Below are 26,113 nucleotides of genomic sequence, written 5' to 3'. Positions count from 1 at the left end.
TTAAATACATAAACAAAGTAGGTCGCACACTGCTCGTCATACCAGCAAATAGCCCCATAGAACTCTGGATAATGTAGTAGCAATGGTGAGTACGCCTATGCCACGAGTATGTCACTATAATGCCATCCCTGGACACGTGTTTCGAGGTAATTGCCTCTCGTCAGCAGGGAGCAGGTAGGTATGTGGGGTGCCAAGTAGACTGGCAAAATATTAAAGGCAATATACCTCTCACGGCGCGCAGGTGCGGAACCAAGGCTCGTCAGCCCAAATCGCTCGAGGGAGCATAAATACATAAACAAAGTAGGTCGCACACTGCTCGTCATACCAGCAAATAGCCCCATAGAACTCTGGATAATGTAGTAGCAACGGTGAGTACGCCTATGCCACGAGTATGTCACTATAATGCCATCCCTGGACACGTGTTTCGAGGTAATTGCCTCTCGTCAGCAGGGAGCAGGTAGGTATGTGGGGTGCCACGTAGACTGCCAAAATATTAAAGGTAAAATACCTCTCACGGCACGCAGGTGCGGAACCAAGGCTCGTCAGCCCAAATCGCTCGAGGGAGGTTAAATACATAAACAAAGTAGGTCGCACACTGCTCGTCATACCAGCAAATAGCCCCATAGAACTCTGGATAATGTAGTAGCAACGGTGAGTACGCCTATGCCACGAGTATGTCACTATAATGCCATCCCTGGACACGTGTTTCAAGGTAATTGCCTCTCGTCAGCAGGGAGCAGGTAGGTATGTGGGGTGCCACGTAGACTGCCAAAATATTAAAGGTAAAATACCTCTGCAAGACCACCTCGGAGCCACCGCCTAGTCACTTGTTCAATGTCACGGGTGGATGTGTCCTGGTCAGAACATGCTCTTTCTTCCCTGATTGGGATGTAAGCCAGTTGAACAAATGGTTGTTGGAACTTCCGATCGTCACTCTGTTAGGCAATGGTGCAGGACTCCAGTGTTATTTCTTGATGCTCAGGGATTGGAGTGGCTGCCATGAGACAACATGTACGACATGTGGTGATGACTTGCATGGAGTAAGGGTGACTGGAGGATCTTTGCAGTCATGTAGCTCATCGGACACTTGGTGCAGCTCTTCTTATTTGGCATGTGTTAGCAAACAGGGATGCCATTTAATTTAAGCAGCCAGTGACAGGTGGCTGGACAATCACACTTGTGAAGCGTGGGGCAAATACACAGTTTGCGCATGTAGGCAGCTTAATTTTGGTACTCCCACTGAGTTATCTCCTGTGATGTCACCGCACCCCAGTGGCTGGCTTGTGTCAGTATGTGCACTCAGATAGTAGTACAAGTCCTCTTGATTGTCCCCTTGTTAATTTCTTCTGTGCACCTGGGGTTGTCCGTTCTTCTGTGTGACACGGTTGTCACACTCCGTTCCCTCCACTCCTTTACTTCCTTGCAAATGTGGCAACGTGCCATGCTCTCTTCCTCCTTGGTTCTTGCTTGCAGTGTAATGTGGAGTCTAGCCACATGTCTTCTTTGTACATGCTGAGAAAAATGGCGACAGGCCACGTGTTGCATGCCTTCTCAGCCCATGCTGCGAAGTGGTGACAGGCCACGTATTATCAGCTCTTCTCCCTGGGTCCTCCTGCTCGCTCTGTCATGTCCAATGGACTGCGCATCTTCTCCCGTCATGGCCCACTAACTAGTCTGGTCCTGTCTGTAAGACTGGGCATCTTCTCAGGTGCGTCAGCCATTTCATGGATGGCCTTGGAGGTAAGTGTGCTTTGATGGATCCGTTCTGCAGCCTCTTCCATATCTTTCTTCTCCTCGACAATGTATTCCAGCTGCACCGCAGGATCACTGTGGGAGGCAAAGAGTCTCCTTCTTTTTGCAGTGGTGGCAGCTTGCCACTAGGGGATGTGCGACTCTCCTCTTGCCTGTAATTTGGCCGATGCATGACACAGCCTTAAGGCAGTATTTGGTGCACTCCCTGAATAGTCTCTGGCCCCCTGCGGGGCAATCCTACTGCAGTTAGGGTGCAGATGCTGTCCTTCCTGCATTCGGGCCACACGGGGTCCCTCCTCTGGAATTTCATCTGTGCTTCACTTTGTAGATGGCGGGCAATCTTCCTTCCACCTCCTCTTTGCACTGGGAGCAGTGCTTGTGGCTCGTCACAGCTCTGTTGCAGCACTAGGTCCTGTCTAGGTTTGTGAATGCTTGGAAGGGTTGGTCACTCCATGTGACATACTGCAAATACTGGGGCAATGGTGGCTATGAGATGCTATCTGGCTAGCTGGTGCTGCTCCTTACACGCAGTGGTTCATTGTCTATATGCCCTCAAGCATTGTCTCCTCTCTGGTAGTGTTGGGTGTATTGGCTGCTTCTAGTTAATCTGTCAAGGGGATCTGTCTCGTGGTGCCCTCTGTGCTCTTTCTTGCAGTGGTGTCGTCCTGCCACCAGGGGCATGCATTGCTTTTCTCCCTGTCACAGTCTGTCTTTTTTGGGGGGAAACTGCTCCCAGCACTGCAGTTACGTGGTGCTGGTGGCGGAGAGAGGTACAGCATGAACGGTTTCAGTCTCGGTGTGAATGGTAGCTGTTCATGGCCCTTGTTTGCAATGTAATTTGGACTAGACATGAGCCTGGAGCCTGATGCTCCTACCCAGTTATTCTCTGCTGAGGAAACTTGTGTACGTGTAGTGGGGCATCTTTCACTGTGCAGGGACCTTATGTGCTTTACTGGTCATGGGTTCCTTACCTAAATCTCTTTGGCTCCCAGTACCTTGACTGGACTTTTCCTTGGCTGCGTGCGCCTTCACCACCATGGCTATTTGGTTTATTTTTTATTTATTTTTTTAACTCTAGGCAGCTTTAATTGCTGAGCAGCTTTGGACCCTTTGCTATGTAGAGGTTAGTAATCTCTGTTCACTATTCAGATGGAAAAGTAGTAACCTGTTTCATGGTGCAGTATGTGCTGGTCATTGTCTCATTCCTCCAGTCCCCTGGGGGTGGCGCAGTGCAGCATGTGACCTCCAGGTGGCGCTGGATGCAGTATTCATAAATGTTCAAGGGGTGAGTCAAAAATTCCCCCAGCCTCTCTGGAGAGCAGGTAATAGAATGTTCCTTAAGTGCCCGATTGCTGGGCTGCTACTAATGTAGGCTGTGCTTTTAGACTTCAAGCAAGACCGTGGGGGCACTGCAGGCCCATGCAATGTAAAGCTACTCGACTTCTTTCTTTCAAATGTTTACTTATTTATTTGTGTTCACAGTCAAGGCAGAGTCATTTTATCACATTACTGGATGCGAGGGATTCCCACTAGATTGCGTTGTAGCAGTCGTTGGCAGCCCTCCTGATGCTGCGGGCACTGAGTTTACCCCAGTGCAGACGAGGGGCTTGTACAATGCTTGAGAGGCAGGGGGGCTTGCTTCCTTGTATAAAGTTTTTTATGACATCACTGAGGCCACCTCTTTGTGAGCCGCATTCTTAAATTGCTTTTGGCCGGTTGTGGTGCATTGAGCAACCGCCAGGAGGCGCTATGGCAACTTCAGGAGGTGCTAGGGCAACTTCAGGAGGCGCTATGGCAGCTCCGCTGATGCTGCGGGCCTTGCGGATGAACGGTCACTCTTTTCCGGCAGACTGAGTGCTGCAGTCAGCTGCTAATGCATGCAATGGCAGCTTCATGGCCTCTGTGCATAGTTAGCGCTGGCAGCAGGTAGGCCTCATGACGTGTTCACCGGTACTTCACTTGTGCCTCCTCTTCAGGGTACACCATGTGGGCCAGGGCTTCCAGTGCGGGGCTTCTTTTAATACAGATGCCCCTCATACTTTCTCACTAGGTCAGACGGCGGCAGGGGGCGCAGCTTCCAGGCGCTTCTGCAGGTAGGGGCATAAACATGGATCGCTCCTTCCGTTCTGGGGGGGGGGTCTGGGGTGCTCCCTCATTGTGCTACACTGTAATTGCCCACAGGCACTGCTGTGGCTGCTATTACCTTTCCCCTCTGGCCCGTTCTTACCGGGTGGCTTGATGTGCTTGGAAGTTTCTCAGAGTGGCCCCCTTTTACTCCCACACTATGGCACGCCAACTTCCCACCACGGCGGGCACCCTCCTCACGGGCAGGGTTGTGATCAACTCCAACTGGGGTGGGTCCCGGTGGGTCCCTCCCTGGGGGTCCCTCCCTGCAGCGACGTCAATACTACAGCTGCAGGTGTATCAGCAATGCGGGTGCCATCATCCTCACGTACCAGGTGGCAGCATGCTGCCAGGGGTGCCTTAAGCACAGGCAACACTGACCATCACACAGAACATCAAACTGCTGCCAGCCTACACGCGGGCCGGACCCGCTCATTGCCAATGTTGTGCTGTGGGAGCAAGTCCCACATAATTCATGAACAAATGACACAGACCCTTGGGTATTGTGCTTAGGACAGGCCACGAGCATTTGCACTCTGGCTCTTTTATCTGCAGGGTCACCTGACTGGTGACACCTGTGTTGGATGGGTGTGGGGTGGGTGTATGGGCCAGCCCTCGAGGGAGAGGCTGGCAAAAACACTAGACACAAGACTAGACACTAGACCCTTGAGGGGGCCTCAAAGATATTCTGGTTTGAGTACATAAATAATTTTTTGGCGGCTATGGGTCACCAGTAATTCTTTGACATACCAGATAGCATGGCAGGGATGTCAAGGAGGAAGCTCAAGAAACTATGCTTACATTACTTGGATGACAAACGGTCCCAATTAGAGAAATGTAAGAGCTCTGTTATGGCAAACTGCTTACTTACACAAAATCAAGGCATTCAGCCATACTTGCTGCAAGTTCCCTGTTGTTATTCCCGTATGCTATTGACTCGATTTAGGTTGGACATCTTTTTTAGATTAGTTACTTTCCCGGAGTTGAACTGTTGGTCAAAAGAACTAATTCCCTGCCCATGTAACCTGGTCTCTGTTCAATCCTCACTCCATTGTATTTTCTTTTGTAAATTTTATTCAGGCCCTAGGAAGCGAATATTAATACCTGTATTGAGAGAATGTGGCCTGAGACAATGTAGAGTGGCACTGTTAAGACTGAAAATGCTAGATGATGATCTCCTTATGTTCTCGGTGTCAATGTTTCTTAAAACCATTATTAGATTTAGGTCCTCAATGAATTAATCCTGTTATGTAATTTTAAACAGATATTTAAAGGTTAACCACTTGTAACTGTGATGTATTTATTCTGAAATATTTTAAAATTGTGCTTTTATGGTTTTTGTTTTTAAAATCGAATAAAGCTATTTGAACTTGAACTTGAACACTAGACACAACAGCAGCTCCATGTCGGTAACCTCCCTCCAGGACACCACTGATATCTAATCTCTGTCCTGTTGGGGAGCCCCAGACCACACTTTAATTATGCACCCAAGTGGATCCAACAGCATTATGCCATCTTGAAAGCCCAGTGAGCAGCCTTTAAGAGCACACCGATATATATGTTACAGTTACACAATTACACCATGATTTATCCACCACGACACGGGTGCTTATAGTACGGCCTGCGGGTGGCCAGAAGCCCGGCCAGCCTTCATTGGCGGCCCGCGGACCTTGTCTTGCCATAATGCCATTTCCTGGAAGTAAACAGAGAAGATGACCACAGGAGCATATGTAGTGAATACGTATTCAATATTTATTCACTACGTTTGGTGCTGCGGCCATCTTCTCTGTTTACTGCTTGCCTCTGAATAGCCCACACACGGCACCCGGCGGGAAGCACAGGCCCTTTAATAGTCAGCTGTAAGCGCTTTTGCAGCTGAGTTTTAAAGGACCTTTTGGGAAGCTTCCTGTGTTCATGGTGCCCACAACGTCCTCTCGTCCTCTCTGCCCTCAGCCTGTAATCGACCCAGAGAATCATTACTGCCTGAGGGCATCCTCTCCGCCACAGTCTCTTTTCGCCCTGGAGCCTCTTCAGTCCTCGAGCGTGTCCACCGTCGCGGCCTCTTCTCATACAGTGCAGCCTTATCTCGCCGGGGAGCGTCTTCATGGCCTGAGGGCGTCCTCTCCGCCGCAGCCTCATCTCGCCCTCGAGCCCCTGTCACAAAAATCTGCAATGTTTAATGTTTAATGAAGTGTTCTTACTTGTGAACATATGCACAACATCTTTAGTCTGTGATATTTTTACTTTTTAATACTTGTAATCTTTTGATGACGATTCTATACATTTGCAGAATAATAAAAATAAACATTGCAATCTTGCCAATGCCAGACCTTTTGACTTTGCCAATGCTTGCTCTGGCTGGTTAGCAACTCTATCCAAAGGTTCTGAAGTTTTTGATTTCCTCTTATTTCTGGTAGGGGCGTGTCACATTTTGGTTGTTTGTGAAAAGGTGTATGTTCATAGAGTTTTAAAAACAGATTGAATTCAGCTTAGTTGGAGAGTGGCAGAGTTATTCTTTTGCTCCTGTTTGCTGCTGCTTTTCTTCTCCCCTTAGTAATTGTTTTTTAATAAATAGGACTTCTCTCTTTTCTTTGTGAAGTGAATTGTCCTTGATTGATAGGTGCATATCAGTTGATCCTGTTTTAAAGTAGCTTTGTGCGTGACCTTGAATGTTTTATGGATTAAAGTCCTGGCAGCTTTGCCTTGCATCCTTGTTTTCACTTTCAGCTAGCTGGATATATTTGAGAATGCAGCAAATTTGCACAAAGTAGGGGCATTGATTGATGGTTGATTATTGATCGGGTTCAGTAGAGTGCTGATCTGAAAAGATTTGCCAGGGCTGCTTGTTTCCCAGTCTGGCCCTGTCCGCGTCTAAGAGAGAGACTTACTGTGACAGCTTCTCTACATACACGGTAACAAGTAGTGTCAATGCCAAATTGGTGTGTCCAGTTTTTATGACCTGATATGAGCAAGCAGTAGTTTGGCAAAATAATTTCCACCTGCATTACGCAGAGATGTCAACTGACATAGAGGGCAAAGGTGAGCTACAATGTTTTGTTAAAATTGTCAGATTAAGCAGCAGATGATGTATTATGTGTCAAATATGGCAGGGCCATAATTATGTGGAAAACATTTGCAAAGTAGGATATTTTCCCATAAATTTTTTACCTGCTCTTGTGGAAAAAGGGGTGAGAAGTACCGATGACAGAAACTGCATGCCACGGAGACAAATGGTTGTGAATCCACTTTTAAGCGTATTTGGAACATTTCTGTGATTGGGAAAATATTCCACTTTGTGAATGTATTTTAATGTCAATAACTCATAAGAATCCTTAAATAAACACCTGTATCCATTGGTTAAATTAAATAATGTAATAAGCTGTAACTAGGCAATGAAATGCCGAACAAATACTAAAAAGTGGAATGTTTTGCTGTTTTTGGCCACACCTAACTCTGCCCACTAGCACAATCTTCAAGTTATTCCCACGCTCTGATTCTCCTCCCACATTCCCCCCAACATTTTCCCCCCCAATTCGACCACTGCTCGGCTTACACCCAACACTGAACTACGAGGTTGGGAGGGCATCATCCCCTCCACCACCACCTCCTCTACTAACCCCCACCTGAAACCTGGCCCCTCCCCACGCTCATCCCCTCTCTACAGGCCGTACCATTGTATCTGAGTCTTTCAGATTCCTATAGTTTGACAGCTGCTCCACACCAAATAGCGCTGTCCTGATGAGCTCCTTCCATATGCTTTTCTACTACGAGTGACACATTTCCTGCATAAACCACTGCCTTTAGGAAGGCCTCCTGATTTTCATTTGCAGGTTTACCCATTACTTTGTATTTTTAAACAAAATATTACTTTGGTGTTGCTCACAGATCTGTTGCGAGAAGTGGTGTTGATCCATTTGTCGTGACATGGTGTCGGTCCAGCGGTCGTGACGCTGTGTCGGTCCATCAGTCGTGGGGCGTATCAGTCCATCGGTCGTGCAGCGGTGTCGGTCCATTGGTGGTCAGGTAGAAAATCAGATTCCTGGTCCTTGTTACTTATTGCATAGTAACAAACTAGCTGGAGAGCTCCGCAATGGCCCACAGTCCAGTTTCCAAGCCTTCCAAACGACCCAGATCGATACAGAGCAAACACAGGACCTTTCAGGCAGCATGGGAAGAAGACTACTTGTTTGTTGAATGCCCAAAAGAAAAAGCCACCTGTTTGCTTTGCAAAGAGAAAGCAAATGTTCTTAAGAGGTATGACCTGGATTTGCACTACAAAACGCGGCACTCTGGATACACTGAGAACTTCCCACTGAACTCAAAACTGCGTTCTGCAAAAGTGGCATTGTTAAAGCAAGCTCTTCTTTCCCAGCAGAAGATCTTCCTTTGCCAGATGAAGGAACCTGAGGCGGTTAGAGAAGCGTCTTTCAAAATATGTTACTTGCTTGCCTAAACATAAAAAAACATAGATGCAGAACAGGTGAAGAAATGTTTCCTTTCATCAGCCGAAATTTTATTTGACAACTACACTAATAAAGCAGGCATTTTAAATGAGATCAGTGCATTACAGCTATCAGAATTCACGTGTGCATGCAGAATAGAGGCAATGGGTCGAAACGTCCAGGAGCAGGTGATCAAAGCAGTCAGAGAGTCACTCTTCTTCAGCATTGCCATAGATGAGTCCACAGACATAGGCGATGTGGCCCAGTTATTAGTTTGGGTGAGGTATCTGGACCAATCGCTTGATCTCAAATAAGAGCACCTGTGCCTTCTACCACTGCAAGGGCACACAAGAGGAGAAGATATACTGGACAGCATCTGCAACTACTTTAAAACAAATCACATTCCGCTGAGCACTCTTGTCAGAATCACAACAGATCGGGCTCCTGCCATGGTATTCCATGACAAAGGCTTTGTATTTATGCTTAAAAAGATGCTCCTAGGACAGACTGTGACAGACTACCACTGCATTATTCACCAAGAAATATTATGTGCAAAATTAAAGCAAGGAGAACTGAATAATGTCCTAAAGGTTGCAGGGAAAATAGTTAATTGTATCCGTGCCAAAGCTCTGAACCAATGACTTTTTAAAGCAATGCTGCATGCATTGAACTCTTTGTGAACAGTAGAGGTCAATCATTCTCAGAACTAACGGATGTGAAATGGCTTATTATGCTCAATTTTCTTTCAGATCTTTTCACACATTATAATGCTCTCAATTTGACCCTGCAAGGTAAACAACAGCTTGTGTGCTCCTTGATGAATGTTTTTTATGCTTTTGAAAGTAAGCTTGTACTATTCAAAGAACAACTCGATGACAGTGACTTCACCCACCTCCCAAAACTGTTGGCTGTGGTGCAGAGGTTTCCAGATGCACAGGAAATTCTGTCAAAGCTAGACCTTAGTGCATGTCTTGAAGAAATTACTGGGGAGATCAAATGCTAATTTTTTCAATTCAGAGCCCTCACCCCTCTGTTCAGGCTGGTTGAAAACCCCTGGATGGTGAGTGCACGAAATCTTGAAGTTGTTGCCATGATTGGCATGGAAAGGGCTCAAGCAGAAATAGAGCTAATAGACATGCAGCACAATTCAGCCCTCAAAGCATCTTTTTTGGGGCAAGCACCAGAAGAATTCAGAAAAATTGTGCCTTCCGATAAGTTTCCTCTTCTTTTTACAGTGTCCCAGCAGGTAATTTGTATGTTTGGGTCAACATATGTTTGCGAAAGTTCATTTACCACAATGGGACTGTTGAAGAGCAAACTCAGAATTAAGCTTACAGACATACACCTGGATCAGCTCTTAAGGCTTGCAAAATCAGACTCGGTACCAGATTACAGAAAACTAATTAGTGACATGAAATGTAAAATAAGTTTGTAGTGTTTGTCTTTAACGTACCTATTTTTGGGACTCTGAAGCCTGTGCTACACTGGGCATGTGCTGGATATCCAGTTACTGCAAATTGCCATGAAATCCCTCTTAAGATTGTTATTGTCTAATAATAATTTTTTTTAATAAAAATGTGCTCCTTGTAGTTACATCTGCTTTGGAAATTCTGCTTTGTCTAGCAATGTTTTGAAACAGTAGTGATTTTTTCCCCTCTAGCCCCGCCCCCCACCGACCCTGCCCCCCACTGACCCGCCCCACTGGTACTGCCCTCGCCCACAAACCACACTGTAAATTTGGCCCCCGAGAGAAAGTTTGTGAGTACCCATGCACCACGACATCCCAGGTCCTTAAAGAAATTGCTAAACACCATCTGGATCGATGTTCACATGTTACAATAAGAGCACATTTTATAGGGGAGATGTCCAGTTAAAGAGGGGGTGGAGGATTTTGAACACGTTTGAACAAGGCTGAGTGTATGCTATGACAGGCAAATGTTGCCATCGCTGTTGCGGCACTGTGTCTTCCTTATGCGATTATCATTCCTATTTCCGAGACTGTAACTTAGTACGATCTGTTATTATGTATAATGATATGTGGAATGGGGAAACATTTCAGGTTTGCCCACAATGCAAAAATGTATATATTACACTGCTGAAAATTATAAAAAAATTTATAAACTGTGTTAAAAATAAATCTTTATCAAAAATGCATCAACAAGTCTTTGCGTCTATTGTAATATTTTTCAAGCTACAAAATTCTGCCACAAAACCAACCCTGAGGTGCTCTGCACTCCAACTGAAGCACCTAGAAATCCTGCTAGGAGCCCTTTAAAAAATATAATAAGGTTATGCATTTCATAGGTTTTTTTTATGTCACTGTGGGGCTCATGCATTTCCTATAGCCCCCACAACGATAAAACAAGTTTGGTGCCCCCTGCCTCATCTAAAGACACCACCATCAAAACAAACATTTACTATAGATAAGCCCTACGGCATTATGGGTTTCATCTTGCCCTAGCAGTGAATATTAAATGAGCGCCTCTGGTCTATGTTCAGGACGAGGAGGGGGTGGGGGGTGGTTTTATTGAAAGAGGGAAGGGGTCTATTGGAAGCAAGGTAGCCTCATTGGTTAAGAAAGAAGGCGAGGCAGTAGGACTAAGAGTAATGCTCTTATCGGTAAGTAATGGATGCATCATCGCATGTCCATCAAAGAAGGAGGCATTGAGCACAAAGACAAAATGGCAGCTTGTGGCAAAAACACACACTAGCTGCAAAAAATGGCCACCTCTTTATGACTAGCAAAGAAGAAGCTACGGAAACAAAGTACTAATAACTACCTATGGCAAACACAAACACTGGCCACACAGAATAGCCACTGCTGCATGGGCAGTGAAAAAAGGGGGGCAGGAAGAAGAAAGAAGACATGGAGCTTACGGCAAAAACACACACTGACTACACAAAATAGCCACCGCCGCAGGTCCAGCATAGAAGGGGACATGGAGAACAAAGAAGGGGTTTCCCCGTTCTCTCAGACCACTGTGATCTCCTGTGAAGAAACAACTTGCTACATTGCAGGCAAAGGATTGCAAAGATATTATTTACCCATTGCGTGTGTGGACCCACACACGCAACTGCTCTTTATCCACTTCAAGCAATGGCAAAGCTGAAAAGGAAATTATGTTTACAAATTCTCCAACCATAATATATTAATCATGTCAGAATGCACAAACAACCAAAAATGGTAGTTAAGCTCATGGGTTAAAATAAGGTAGATGAGAACAATGGAAGGAGTCTGGCTTCATGGGCCTGGACTCCAGGAGCCACTCCAACCCAAGCCAGCAGCAGGCACATGCAGACAAATAATAACACATATTTTGTATTTCATACAAGGCCATCCATCACAACCTACAGTGAGAACATGTTTTATGGACATTAATTGTATTGACACTGCTCTGGTTACCATTATAATGAAGCCATTTGAATATGGTTGCTGAACATATTCATTTTAATGGTGGTGAGATTTCAAAACATGATGTGTCTGGTTTTACTAATGCGATAACACCCTGATAAGGAAAGTAGACCTGCCCCATTTAAATACCCCTTATATTGTGACACTGAATGAAGTAAATATGGGCGTAGTGTTATCCTAGGTTCAGGATCCAAAGAAATTTCCGTCCACAGTATTAGTAGTATGTTTGTAATCAAGAGAAATAAATCAAAGAAAAAGCACTGTCTGGATAAACATTTACTGAGTGTTATTGTTGAGAGCCAGTGAATTGAAATTACAAGCCCATACCTCCCCCTTGAGTAGCCCTTGGACTGCTCTGATTTGCTGCACTGAGAGAATCAAGTGCTGCTATGAGTTGCTTGGTTCCCAGTAAAGAAACACATGTGGACATATTACTGGTTAAGGCCTCATGTCATTCTACACTAATAACCACATTTCTGTAATAAGAGCTGGGGATTAGAGGACTGACACTTCCCATCTCCTTTTAAATGCTTCTCTTTTCCGCTTTAACTTTAATGCTTCTACACAGAAGATCCAGGTTTCATGTCAAAAGAGTGAGAAGTATATTTTTGTTCCTCAATGTCCAGCCCATTCTTCCTTTTTAGTTTACTCTGGTGTTTATTTTTCACTAAAATTGTTTAAAATGGGGTGGTGGCAGCAAAACGAGCCCTGGGTTACCGAGAGATGCAGACTGAACCAGGTCAGTCAAGAGTAAACTAGTCTTTTCATTCTTTTTTCAGAGCCTCCAGGATGCTGGTGAAGAGTGTTTGCCTTCTTCAGGTCCTGAGTGTTGTGAACCTTCGTCTTGTCATCGGTGAGTGCGGACTCAAAGGAAGGAGTAGTACTGTAATGTAATGATGACCAAAGGCTGTTGAAATTAACCTTAAACTCTGCAACATAAAGTTCACTAACATCTAAAGTATTTCTAGTGATACAGAACTGGTGATGCAAGTCCAGTCCGAGTGAAAGAATATGTAAAACATTAAACTCTAAGATTAGTGGCTGCTCCACTGCATGTGTCTGAGCTGCTTCCTCAGAGGAAGAGACTCAAGGACAGTGCATTCATCTGAGCTGATTTCTCAGATGAGAAGATTCCAAGACAGTGCAAGAGAGACGACTTGTACTAGTAATTAACGTATTGACCATTTATGTGTATCAAGTAACCGCTTCTAAACACGCTCAGCACCATTCACATCTGAGACCCTCAATGGGCACCTGGAGCACAAGGAATGACTTTATTAAGCTATCACATTCTCTCTGCACATTCCCCACTGAGAGACTGGGGGGCATATTTACCAATATGTCACGCAGTGCAGCAAGTCCCCTTGCTGCATTGAACTGCGAGTCACGTAAAGGACAGGAATGTGTCATATTTAAGACAATATTGCACATTCCTGCCTTTTCACAGCACTTGCACATAATATGCTGCCTAGCACCAATACAAGCACCCTTGCACCATGGCTTTACCTAAAGCCATCTATCCCTAGAAGGGGGCTCCCTCAGCAGGTACCTGGGCCTTGATACCCACATGGTCTTCATGTCTTTTCATTCTGGGGATAATCCATCTATCCCTAGAAGTGGACTATCCTCAGCCGGCACCTGGGCCTTGATACCCACATGGTCTTCATGTCTTTCACTCTGGGGATAATCAATCTATCCCCAAAAGTGGACTATCCTCAGCAGGCACCTGGGCCTTGATACCCACATGGTCTTCATGTCTTTACACTCTGGGGATAATCTATCTATCCCTAGAAGTGGACTATCCTCAGCAAGCACCTGGGCCTTGATACCCACATGGTCTTCATGTCTCTAAACTCTGGGGATAATCCATCTATCCCTAGAAGTGGACTATCCTCAGCAGGCACCTGGGACTTGATACCCACATGGTCCTCATGTCTATCCACTCTGGAGATAATCCATCTATCCCTAGAAGTGGACTATCCTCAGCAGGCACCTGGGCCTTGATACCCACATGGTCTTCATGTCTATCCACTCTGGGGATAATCCATCTATCCCTATAAGTGGACTATACTCATCAGGCACCTGGGCCTTGATACCCACATGGTCTTCATGTCTCTCCACTCTGGGGATAATCTATCTATCCCTAGAAGTGGACTATACTCAGCAGGCACCTGGGCCTTGATACCCACATGGTCTTCATGTCTCTCCACTCTGGGGATAATCCATCTATCCCTAGAAGTGAACTATCCTCAGCAGGCACCTGGGCCTTGATACCCACATGGTCTGCATTTCCATCCACTCTGAGGATAATCCATCTATCCCTAGAAGTGGACTATCCCCAGCAGGCACCTGCGCCTTGATACCCACATGGTCTTCATGTCTTTTCACTCTGGGGATAATCCCTCCTAAAGCACTTCCAAGAACAAGTGGGGTATGTTATCTCTTCTAATGAAGTGGTTATTGTGAATGTACAATTACATTGACATTGACTTGCAGATACCTCTCTTGGACCTTATTTATAGTCAATGGAGGTGAACCCTGCAAGGCAGGCCAAGGTTTGACGAGTCCAGAAGAAACTATGTATATCCCCTCAGCCCCCTTTCATTGTTTAACTAGGCTGCCGGGGAGGCTGCCATCTGCCACTTTAATATCTTTTAAATCTGCAGGTCTGGCTCAAGCTGTATAAAACTACATATGAACTAATGAAATATTTCACACTGAAAAAGCCCACACAGAGTGAGACGTGTCAGTATATCTTGAACATCTTTGACTTCGAGCTTTTGAAAGAAAAGTGTTTCTTATAGTCTATCATACCTGACATCATCACTACATTTTGTTGTGCTCCACATTTCAAATTCTGCTCATCTAGATAGATTATGCTGATGACTTGTGTGACAAGTGCTCTCTGTGATTTCTGTGTTGCTCTGCAAGACTTCAAGGCGGTGTTGGACACAGTTGTTGCATCCAAAGTGGTACTTCTTTTATCATGGTTGGTTAACATCCACCTAACTAGGCCATTGGGTGATTAATAGTTGGTGCCTTTTGATCTATAGTCATGGAGTACAGGGCTTTTATCTGCCTTTTAATCCTCTACTGTGGCTCAGTATTCCTTTTTGTAACCGTATCCATAGTGGGGGAGGGCCAGGGTGACAAATCCTTGTATATCAATGTGGAGATGTGATGAGCTGTGAAAGCTTCATGTGTGGGAGGCATAGGCCCCTGCTTCTGTTTGGCTGTACAGTTTGTCACTCTTCAGCCTTGGTTCCCACCCCCCAGATGACCTTCCCTGTGTCTTTCTGGTTCATGAGGGCTTTACTAGGTAACAAGGAGCATACCAAGGACATCATTTTATCTGGTGGCGACAACCATTTTATTTGCACCCTTTCCCATAGTGATGACTGCAAATTAGACCTCTACTCCAAATCAAGCCTGGTTTTCTCCATCAATAACCTCAGATTGCTTTCTCTTTTACTCTCCAGCCCTCTGTTGGCAAATATTTTGACATATATCAGTCCCTGTCGCCAGGACCGGACTGGCCATAGCGGGCACCGGGCCATTTCCCCAGTATGCCGCTGGGGTGAGGGCCAATTTTGGGCCCCTGTGGGCCGTTTTTGTTACCGGGGATCGGCAATATCAGCCCCCTTTAACAAAATCGACTGAAACCAGCCCTCGCAAACTGCTCTGCTGCACTCCCCCCTCACCCCAGGGGGAGGCGGCTGAGCACTCACTTGATGTGTAAGCCCTGCACACTTGAGCTCACACTCGAGAAAAGGGATGTGGTTCACTCTTTCACAGAAAAATTGGGGAAATAAATATGTCTCTTTGTGTCATCAGGGTTTTAATGGTGGAATCAGGCTTTTTACTGTTTAAAAAAATAGTGTCTCCATAGAGCAGTGAGTTGACTGGGCCAACTGATGTGTTTATCCCCTTGACATCTACTTGAGATCTCCCTGCAATGACCAAAGGGTCTTGTGCCATGAGGAAGAGCAGTGGCCAGAGTGGGCACCCGAGACGAGTTCCCCATTTGATCTCTACTGTGCGGGATTAGAACCCCCCACAGTTTATATATGCTGAGAGCATCTAGTAGAACTTTCACTTTTGAAATGAAGTCTGTTCCTAAGCTGAATGTTCTAACGGTTGTGAATTGGTACCCCCATTCTACATGATCAAGAGGTTTTTCTGCATCTAAGAATATGGTGGTCCTCCTCAGAAGCATCTCTTGAGTTCCACTGGGGGTGGGATCATGTGTGTAAGTCATTTGCTGATACCTGCCAGGCACAGACTCCAGGGTGTATGATAGTCACTAGCACCCTGCTCAGACGTGCTACTGATTACCCAGTATTTTAATGTCTATATCTAGACAGGAGATGGGTCTACAGCTTCTATTCTCTAAGGAGATCTTAGTAGGAGATCTTGTCAGATTTTGGCAATAATGTGATTTTTGCATTATTAGATATGTGCCCCATGGATTCCGAGTCCTCTGTTTCTCTGAAGACTTCCAGTAGTAGGCAGACTATCTGACCTTTTCATCTCGTATAAAATTCCCACAGGAGACCCTTAGGGATTTGCACATGGGTGGTTCGGTTGTTGCATCTCTCATCTCTTCTAGGTTGATACAGCTGCTCAAGAGGTCTCTTCTTTCCTCTCCATTGTGAGTAGCTGTGTAGAGTTCCTGAATTCTTTCCAGTACTGTTTCTTCTGCTGCATCCAAATCATGCTGTCTCTTAGAGAATTGCCCCAAAACATCTGCAATTTCTTCCGGATAGGTCACTATTTTGCCCTATTTATTTTGATGGTCGGAGAGTGAACAGTGCTTCCTGCTGTTTTGATTGATAGACGAGCATTTTTCCAGCCTTCTATCCTCTTTTGTAGTCCTTGTGCCTCAGTCTTGTTGAGGTTTTTCAGCTGCATTGCTATACATTATATTCACATTTGGCCTTCCGTAAGCATCTTCTGTTGTCTTCAGAGGACAAGTGATTAAATTCTCATGTTGGTGTCCAATCTCCCCGATCCTCTTTGCACTCGAGCTTGAGCCGCTGGCATCGTGGGTGCGGAGTGATCTGATGGTGCGGGGTATTGATTCAGGGAGGGGGATGGGAGGAGCGCATCTCTCTGTATGTGGACGATGTATTACTGTATGCACATTGCCCCAGACAGACATTCCATAGGCTCCTCCATATTCTAAGATCCTTCAGGGACTACTCCGGCTACCGCGTCAACTGGGACAAGTCCCTGGTGTTCATGCTCCCGGGGAGGCACCAGTGCTGACATCGGCTTGTGCAGATCTGACATGCAAGGAATCGTTCAAGTACCTGGGTATATGGATTTTGAAATCTGACTCGGACTTTATGCGTTTGAACGTCTATGCACAATTGGACAGACTGAAAGGGGATATTGCCCATTGGCGGGGCCTACCAGTGTCACTCATGGGACGTGCGGTCCTGTTTAAGATGATGGCCCTGCCGCGCTTGTAGTATGCGCTCCAGAATACTCCCTTTGTGGTTCCGGAAAGTTTCTTCTGTGCATTTGGAAGCGGAGCAGCGCAGACTGCTGTGAGGGGGAGACCCATAATCGCCCTACGGAAATTACACTATTGGGGGTTTAAGAGGGAGGGTTGGCAGTACCGGACCTCAGGAAATATTATTGGGCAACGCAGCTGGTCAATATTAATGGGTGGGTTTTCTCCCCCATTGAGGAGCCAGCCTATCCGGTGGACCGTATGGCCATGGGGAAGGGTACCTATCTTGCTGCCCTGTATTAGAAGTGGAGGGGCAACTCGGGTCTTCCAACTCATGCGGAGACTGTGTTGACAGCATGGCGGAAGGCAACAAAGAGGACGGGGTGGGAAGCTAGGCTCACGGAACAAACCCCACTGTGGGAAGGAGATTTTCTGTCAGACACTGTGTACCTGAAAGGCCTCCGTGGTTGGAATACCATTGGTGTAGATCTGCTGGGGGATGTGTGGAAACAGGGGAGGATGCTCGACTTTGCAGCCATGCAATCTGAATATCAGATGGGGAAGGGGGAATTTTTAAGATATCTGCAGGTCAGACATGCATTACATTGGAATTTGAAGGAGGGGTAACGGTTGCCGGAGTATTCTCCATTAGGAGATCCCATGGAGGACAAGGCCACCTCAGTTACATACAAAAAGCTAATAAATAACACGCCAGATCCGCTGGGACCATTATGAGAGGCCTGGGAATCCGACGTTGGACTCCTTGAGGATGACGACTGGGAGGAGGCCCTACAGAGCCCCAGAAAAATAGTGGTCTGGGTACGGTTCCACCTGGTTCAGCTCCAGATTCTTCATCATTCCTATGCCCCTAGAAAGTGCAGCATCGCATTGGGTTTTGTGGGTCTGACAAGTGTATGAGGGGATGCAACGAGACTGGGACGTTCTTTCACATCCTGTGGGCGTGTCCACTGATACAGAGGTATTGGGAAGCCATTGCACAGGTTATGTCTCAGGTGGTGGTCTCCGAAGTCCCGGTGGATGCCAGATGGTTTATCCTGGGAGTAACAGGGGAGGTAGTGTGGCCCAAATGGGCTACTATCTGGCTTGTGCTGGCGGGAGTGGTGGCAAAACGAAATGTAGCCAGACTGTGGGGGGCTATGGAGGTTCCGTCGATAAAGGGCTAGAAAAAGGATCTCGACTGGTGTCAGCGAGCTGAACACATTGTGTATCAGAGTAGAGGGTACCGGCGTAAATGGGAAAAGATCTGGGAGGCATGGATGTCGTACCGGGGGACCTATTAACTGAATGAGGGGGATCGCTCACACGGGTGCCAGGGGGGTTCAGGGGTTAATTGGGAGTGCCACTTAATATTAACGAACTAAGTGTACTGCACAGGATGAATACTGCCATGTAACTGTTTGGCTGACCCACTGCTATGTACATTGTCTCAATAAATGGAAAGCTTTTATTTCTGTTAATAAAAAGATATTTAAAAGAAAATCTCATGTGAGGGACCTAATGTCTTCCTCTAGTTATCGTCGAGTCTCACAACTGTATGTTTTTTGATAGTTGAGTCACACATCATTTGCTCCCTCCATGTTGTAGGCCTGGGGGTGAGTTTTTCCCACTCTGTGTAGAACACGGAGTTCGGAAAAATGCCCATGTAGTGTCGCAGAGTTGAGTTTTTCCACTCTCGAGGCTCACCAACGTTAAGTTGGCTTGCAAGGAAAATCGAGCGCTAGACCACCTCCTGACAAGATTTCTCAATGTGGGAGGTCGCAGCAGGTCACTACCGCTCACATTAAGAAACGTGCTGCTCGCATTGAGGAAACTGCAGATCAAGGAGGAAATCTACTCGAGAGGCAGAAAGAAGCTTCACCCTCTTAAGCTGCGTGTGGTGGCATGTGTTCTGATTTTACAGAATAAATTCCTAGTACTAAAAATAAGCACAAGCGGCGTGACATACCTCACTACGCTGCTTGAGGAACTCAGCCCAGGCCTACATAATAGTTCTTTTGAATGCAAGGACTTTTATGTGTATGAGTGTAAGTACATATGTGTGTATTCAGAAGTCACTACTCCCCAGGGATCCCATGTTGGGTTGATTGTATTCTCCATTAGGATGGGGTTGGGAAAAGTGTCCAGTAACAAATCCAGTTGGACTAGAGCATGGTCCTATAAGCTATCTGGTGTCATCCTTGCATCTTGCATTGTTGGAAATAATAATGGGTCTGGGGGTCTGGATCTGGTCCTTCGAACACCATCCTGTGTCATCTGTTCGTGGGTCTGGGGGCCTGGATCCGGACCTTCAACACTGTCCTGTGTCATCTGTTGGTGGGTCTGGGGGCCTGGATCTGGTCCATCTAACACTGTCTGGTGTCATCTGTTGGTGGGTCTGGAGGCCTGGATCTGATCCTTTTAAACTGTCCTGTGTCATCTTTTGGTGTGTCTGGAGGCCTGGATCTGGTCCTTCTAACACTGTCCTGTGTCATCTGTTGGTGGGTCTGGGGGCCTGGATCTGGTCCTTCTAACACTGTCTGGTTTCATCTGTTGGTGGGTCTTAAGGCATGGATCTGGTCCTTCAACACTGTCCTGCGTCATCTGTTGGTGGGTCCAGAGGCCTGGATTTGGTCCTTCAACACTTTCCTTTGTCATCTGTTGGTGGGTGTGGGGGCCTGGATCTGGTCCTTTAACACTGTCCTGTGTGATTTGGTGGTGGGTATTGGGGCCTGGAACTGGTCCTTCAATACTGTCCTGTGTCATCTGTTGGTGGGTCTGGAGGCCTGGATCTGGTCCTTCTAACACTGTCCTGTGTTATCTATTGGTGGGTCTGGAGGCCTGGATCTGGTCCTTCTAACACTGTCCTGTGTCATCTGCTGGTAGGTCTGGAGGCCTTGATCTCTCCTTCTAACACTGCCCTGTGTCATCTGTTGGTGGGTCTGTGGGCTTGGATCTGGTCTTTATAACAGTGTCCTGTGTCATCTGTTGGTGGGTCTGGAGGCCTGGATCTGGTCCCTCAACACTGTCCTGTGTCATCTGTTAGTGTTTCTGGGGGCCTGGATCTGATCATTCAACACTGTAATGTGTCATCTGGTGGTGGGTCTGGAGGCCTGGATCTAGTCCTTCAACACTGTCCTGTGTCATCTGTTGGTGGGTCCAGAGGCCTGGCTCTGGTCCTTCAACACTGTCCTTTGTCATCTGTTGGTGGGTCCTGAGGCCTGGATCTGGTCCTTCAATACTGTCCTGTGTCATCTGTTGGTGAGTCTGGAGGTCTGGATCTGTTCGCTCTAACACTGTCCTGTGTCATTTGGTGGTGGGTATTGGGGCATGGATCTGGTCCTTCTAACACTGTCCTATGGCATCCGTTGGCGGGTCTGGAGGCCTGTATCTCTCCTTCTAACATTGTCCTGTGTTATCAGTTGGTGGGTCTGGTGGCTTGGATCTGGTCCTTTAACACTGTCCTGTGTCATCTGTTGGTGGGTCTGGGAGCCTGGATCTGATCCTTCTAACACTGTCCTGTGTCCTCTGTTGGTGGGTCTAGGGCCCTGGATCTGGTTCTTCCAACACTGTACTATGTCATCTGTCGGTGGGTCTGGAGGCCTGGTTCTCTCCTTCTAACACTGCCCTGTGTCATCTGTTGGTGGATCTGGGGGCTTTGATCTGGTCCTTCAACACTATCCTGTGTCATCTGTTAAGTGGGTCGGGGGGGGGGGTCTTATCAAGTAATGGATGTAAAGTTAGGTTCCCCTATTCATCTATCTCAGTGTTGGTTCAGTTGAACTCTATCAGATGCCTAATGAGTTGTGTCAAAAGGTTGTCTTCTGTAGATTAGATAGGTATACTGTACCCACTATTAGGATATTCCCCATTGGTCTGAGCTTTGCAGATATACATCATCCTTCAGGGTCTGTCCAAGTCGTCAGTTCTTTATGGGAGAGAGCCTTCATAATTAGAATAGCCTCTTCCATATTTTCTGTCACAGGCCTGTTTGTGTGTGCGTAGATGTGTCTGCACCTTTTAATTACCCTGCCCTTCCAATCCTATTTCACAGTGGAGTAGGAGCGTCTCCTGAATTAAGGCCACATCGAAGCATTTATTATTGGGATATTGCTGCTTAACATGCCGTTAAAGTTCCTAGTCAATATTCTTAGTGGTTAGGTCACAATCTCCTGTTTCATTGGCGCTTCAGGATTGGCTGTGGACTGTGTGTGCGAAGGGTTGCAATGCGGATATCTTAGGAGTCTTTGTAATCTAGGGGCTGGGAAAGGAGTATTGTTTCCACATTTCTCCTGTTATGTTATCCGGATTACATGACTCAAATGTTTTACGTTTGTGGTATTTGGATTCTCCTCTCTACTCTGGTCAATATGTAGCTATACACATGCTTTCATTATGCACCAGATGTGCTCCTTTACTATTAACTGTGGGTATAGGTCCCATGTCACTCACTCTTAGTGCTTTTAGGCCTACGCTCATATCTAGGACTAGGGCTGTCAGTGTAATGTTCTGGTGTTATGTTTGGTTTTGTTCTGCTCAAGAATTATGACACCTTCGACTGTTAATGAGGGTATATGTTCAATAGTATGTGACTAGAACATTTAGCTGCAGTTCTACTGTTTATGTCCTGCTTGCGTTCAACCATGTCTGACTGTCCATCCTCTCTCTGCGATGTGTTTAGTGTTGTTTGATTAGTATCAGAGTCGACTCCCTGTATGGCCCTGTACCAATGTCATCTAGGTATTAGCCAACAATATACAACTTCTTGAAATAAAAATCAATCAAACACCAAAAATAACTACGAGTCTGAATACTTTCCTTAGACATCGATCATTGGGTGCTGGTAGTCCTTATTGCTCCATCCTCCATTGCCCCCGCACTCTGAGGGCTTTTAGGCCTATACTGACGTCTAGGACTGAGCTGTCGGTGTGATGGTCTGGTGTTATGTTTGACTCTGTTCTACTCAAGAATTATGATGGGCCCAATTATTAATGAGTGTGTTTGTTTAATGGTGCATGACCGGAGCATTTTGCCTCAGTTCTGATGCTTCTCTGCTGCTTGAGCTTAGCCATGTCTGACTTCCCACCCTCTCTCTGCTGTGTGTTTAGTGCAGGTATTTTATTATCGGAGTCGACTTCCCTGTATGTTCCTGTAGGATTGTCATGTAAGGATTAGTTAACAGTATACGAACTCTGTGAACCAAAAAACAAACATCACAAATAACTATAAATCCTGGGCACTGAAGGTTTGGGTGCTGGTAGTTCTTATTGCTCCTTTATTTATTTATTTTATTTAAGCAACTTGTAAAGTGCGCAAATACCCTTGGGTGTCTCGGCACTGCAGACTAAAAGGAAAGGAAAGGCCATGGAGCGGATGACTTATTGGTTGAAGAGCCAGGTTTTTACTTGTTTCCTGAAGGCTAGCAGGGTAGGACTAGTCTTAATATGAAGGGGGAAGCGTGTTCCACAATCTGGCAGTGGCGACTGTGAATCTTCTATCGCCCCATGAGGCTTTCTTGGTTCGAGGGAGAGTGAGAAGGTTGGCTGCTGATGAGCTCAAGGGTCTACTGGGCGTGTATGAGCTGAGAGCTTTCTTCAGAAACTCAGGTTCTGTGTTGTGGGTTGCCTTGTATGCGATGCATAACGCCTTGAATTTGGTTCTGCTTCTTATGGGCAGCCAGTGGAGCTGTCGCACCACCTTGGATATCGGCTTAAACTTGGGGATGCCTGACAGAATCCTGGCGGCTGCGTTCTGCACCAGTTGTAGCTTACTCAGGACCTTTTCCTGAGCATTGATTAGAAGACCGTTACAGTAGTCAACTTTCGACATTACCAGTGTGCTAATAAGAGTTCTACCAGCACTGATTGGGAGAAAAGGTAGAATTGTTTTTATCATCCTGAGGACATAGACGGATGAGGAGACAACTACCTTGGCGTGGTATGTGAAAGCCAGCTTGTCGTCAAACCTAACACCCAGGTTTCTGACCTTTGTGACAGGGGATGGAGGTATGTGGTCTGTCTTTCAAAGGAGAATCCTATATGTCCATCCCCTGCTGGGCCTCCACCCCTCTACTTGGACCTTCTCAATCGGCGTGTCTAGTGCCAAGTTTGTTTTATATCATGACCATTTAATTTTGATAATGTGGTCCAGAAAGATTGCCGGGTAATCAGGTTCTGAAAACTCTGCTATTTTTATTATTCTAAATTTCATCTTTCCGTCTTGCAGTCTTGTCTGCTTGGAAAGCAACATTTCTGTTTGCTGGCATTGTCTTTATATTCTGAGTTTTCTCTAAATTCTACTTTCAGCAACTGTGGCAAAAACAAGTCTCTGAACAGAGACTTCATTTTGCCTTTCTCCATTTCCTCTGTTTTTCCGTACAGTCTAATATTATTCCTTCTTGACTGAACTCTGCATCTGTTAGATCCTGACGCAACTGTACTTTCCCCAATCCCGAAGCTCATTGAGATATAATTCCATCATGTTCAACTTTCTATTGGTGGAAATCAACCAATCAATCAATCAACCAATCAATCAGTTTGGATGTGTAAAGCACTGCTTATCACCTGTGAGGGTATCCAGGCGCTGGGTAGTTGCTGCTAGGCCTGGTCAGATGAACAGTAAGGTTTTTAGTCCGCTTCTGAACTCCTGCAGGGATGGGGATGTCTGGAGGTGGAGGGGGAGGCTGTTTCAGGTCTTGGTGGCCAGTTGTGAGAAGGAACGACCGCTACTCCTGCATCAATGGAAGGGGGGATTGTGGGCAAGAGTGAGGGATACGGAGCGCAAATATCTGACGGGTTGGTGGAAGTTCAGGCTGTGGTTAAGGTAGGCTGGTCCTTCATTGTGGAGGGCCTTGTAGGCTTGGGTCCGCATTTTGAACTGGCAGCTCTTGTGGACAGGGAGCCAGTGAAGTGTTCTGCGATGAGGGGTGATATGGGTTTTCCTCAGGAGGTCGCAGATGAGCCTAGCTGCTGCATTTTGGATGGTCTGAATTGTGTTCAGCAGCCGAGAGAAGATGCTAATGTAGAGGGTGTTGCAGTAGTGAAGGTGACTGGTGACGCGGGCCTGAGTGACAGTGTGTCTGGTGCTGATGTGATGCCACTTGAATATTTTCTGGACCATACAGTGAGTGAAGCAGCAGGTTGAGGACATTGGGCCCGATTCACAGAACTAACTTAAGACAAAATCCTAAACTTACTACCATTTTGGTATTCACAGAAGGCACTTACTCATTTTGGTATTCACAGAAGGCACTTACTCATTTCGGTATTCACAGAAGTTAGGAGTCCTAACTTTAGGACTCCTAAATGCCTTCTGTGAATACCGAAAGTCTTAAAATTAGGATTTTTCTCAGTTTAGTAGTAGTATAGTTAGGACTCCTAACTTTAGGACTCCTAAATGCCTTCTGTGAATACCGAAATTCTTAAAATTAGGATTTTTCTCAATTTAGTAGTCCTAAATCTAAATTTAGGACTACTAAATTGAGAAAAATCCTAATTTTAAGATTTCGGTATTCACAGAAGGCATTTAGGAGTCCTAAAGTTAGGAGTACTAACTATACTACTACTAAACTGCGAAAAATCCTAATTTTAAGACTTTCGGTATTCACAGAAGGCATTTAGGAGTCCTAAAGTTAGGACTCCTAACTTCTGTGAATACCGAAATGAGTAAGTGCCTTCTGTGAATACCAAAATGAGTAAGTGCCTTCTGTGAATACCAAAATGGTAGTAAGTTTAGGATTTTGTCTTAAGTTAGTTCTGTGAATCGGGCCCATTGTGTTTATCTGTATTTTCATTGTGATTGTGCTGTAAAGAGTGATGCCAAGCTTACTAGGTTGTTCTGAGGGTGTGGGAGGGGGCCGAACTCTGCTGGCCACCAGGACTCATCATCTCATGGGGATGTGTTGCTTTCGAAGATGAGTGCCTCTGTTTTTTTGGTGTTGACTTTGATGCAGTTGTTGTGCATCTAGCTGACGACGCTGGTCATGCACCTTTGGAAGTTGCCTTTGGTATTCGTGGGGTCGGCAGATAGGATCTGATCAGTCTGGCCAAAGGGGCCATGTATGTGTTGAACAGGGTCAGGTTCAGTGAGAACCCTTGGGGACACCGCAGATGATGTTCTTTGGGCCTGAATAATAGGGTGGGATGTGGATGATCTGGGTTCTACCGGTGAGGAAAGATGCTATCCATTTGAGGGCATCCTCTTAGATCCCCATCTGTTGGAGTCTTTCTAAGAGGGAGTAGTGGTACATAGAGTTGAAGGCTGCTGAGAGGTCGAGGAAGATTAGGGCTGCGGTTTCTCCCTGGTCTAGGAAAGACCTGATGTTGTCGTTGGCTACAAGTAGGGTGGTTTCTTGGTGTGATTTGAGTGGAACCCTGATTGGGATAGGTCCAGGGGGTCATTGTTCTCAAGGTAGTTTGTGAGCTGTCAGTTGATTGATGTTTCCAGAACTTTTGCAAGGAAAGGCAGCAGGGAGATGGACTGATAGTTCTTGATCTCCTCCAGTTCTGCTGAAGGTTTTTTGAGGAGTGCTTTGACTTCTGAGTCTTTCCATTCCACTGGGAAGGAAGCAAAGGTGTTGGATATGTTCAGGATTGAGGTGAGTCCCTTGCGGATGATGCTGATCCCCAGGTTGAACATGTGGTGTGGGTAGGGGTCCCTGGGTGCTCCTGAATAGATGGAGCTATTGATGGTGGTGGTGTGTGTGGTGAGATGAGCCCACATTTTGATCCTTGGGTTTGAGTTTGAGTTGGTGTAGTTAAGAAGGCTGTGGATGCTGGTAATGGGTTGTCAGTGCTGAAGTGTTCATAGATAGTAGAGATTTTGCTGTGAAGGAAGTCTGCAAGGGTATCGCACCGCACCTGAGAGGGAGTGATGGTGTTATCCGATGCTAGGGGTGGGAGAACGCTTTGATGATGCTGAAGAGTTCCT

The 26,113-nt window shown here is 46.1% G+C and overlaps 1 protein-coding gene across 1 annotated transcript in view; it reads left to right on the top strand.

Moving 5' to 3' along the window:
- The window catches only part of LOC146861811 (CD5 antigen-like), a 446,048-nt gene that overhangs the window by 85,934 nt on the left and 334,001 nt on the right, over positions 1 to 26,113 (top strand). The window contains exon 2 of the mRNA XM_085640972.1: positions 12,510 to 12,583. Within this exon, the coding sequence (XP_085497098.1) occupies positions 12,520 to 12,583 (64 nt within the window). The 5' untranslated portion in view covers positions 12,510 to 12,519. The remainder of the gene's footprint in view (positions 1 to 12,509; positions 12,584 to 26,113) is intronic.

The sequence above is a fragment of the Triturus cristatus genome, chromosome 2_2 (genome assembly GCF_964204655.1).
Source record: "Triturus cristatus chromosome 2_2, aTriCri1.1, whole genome shotgun sequence".
Lineage (NCBI taxonomy): Eukaryota > Metazoa > Chordata > Amphibia > Caudata > Salamandridae > Triturus > Triturus cristatus.
The sequence above is the reverse complement of the archived record's forward strand: the minus strand, read 5'-3'. Positions and strand labels throughout refer to the sequence as shown.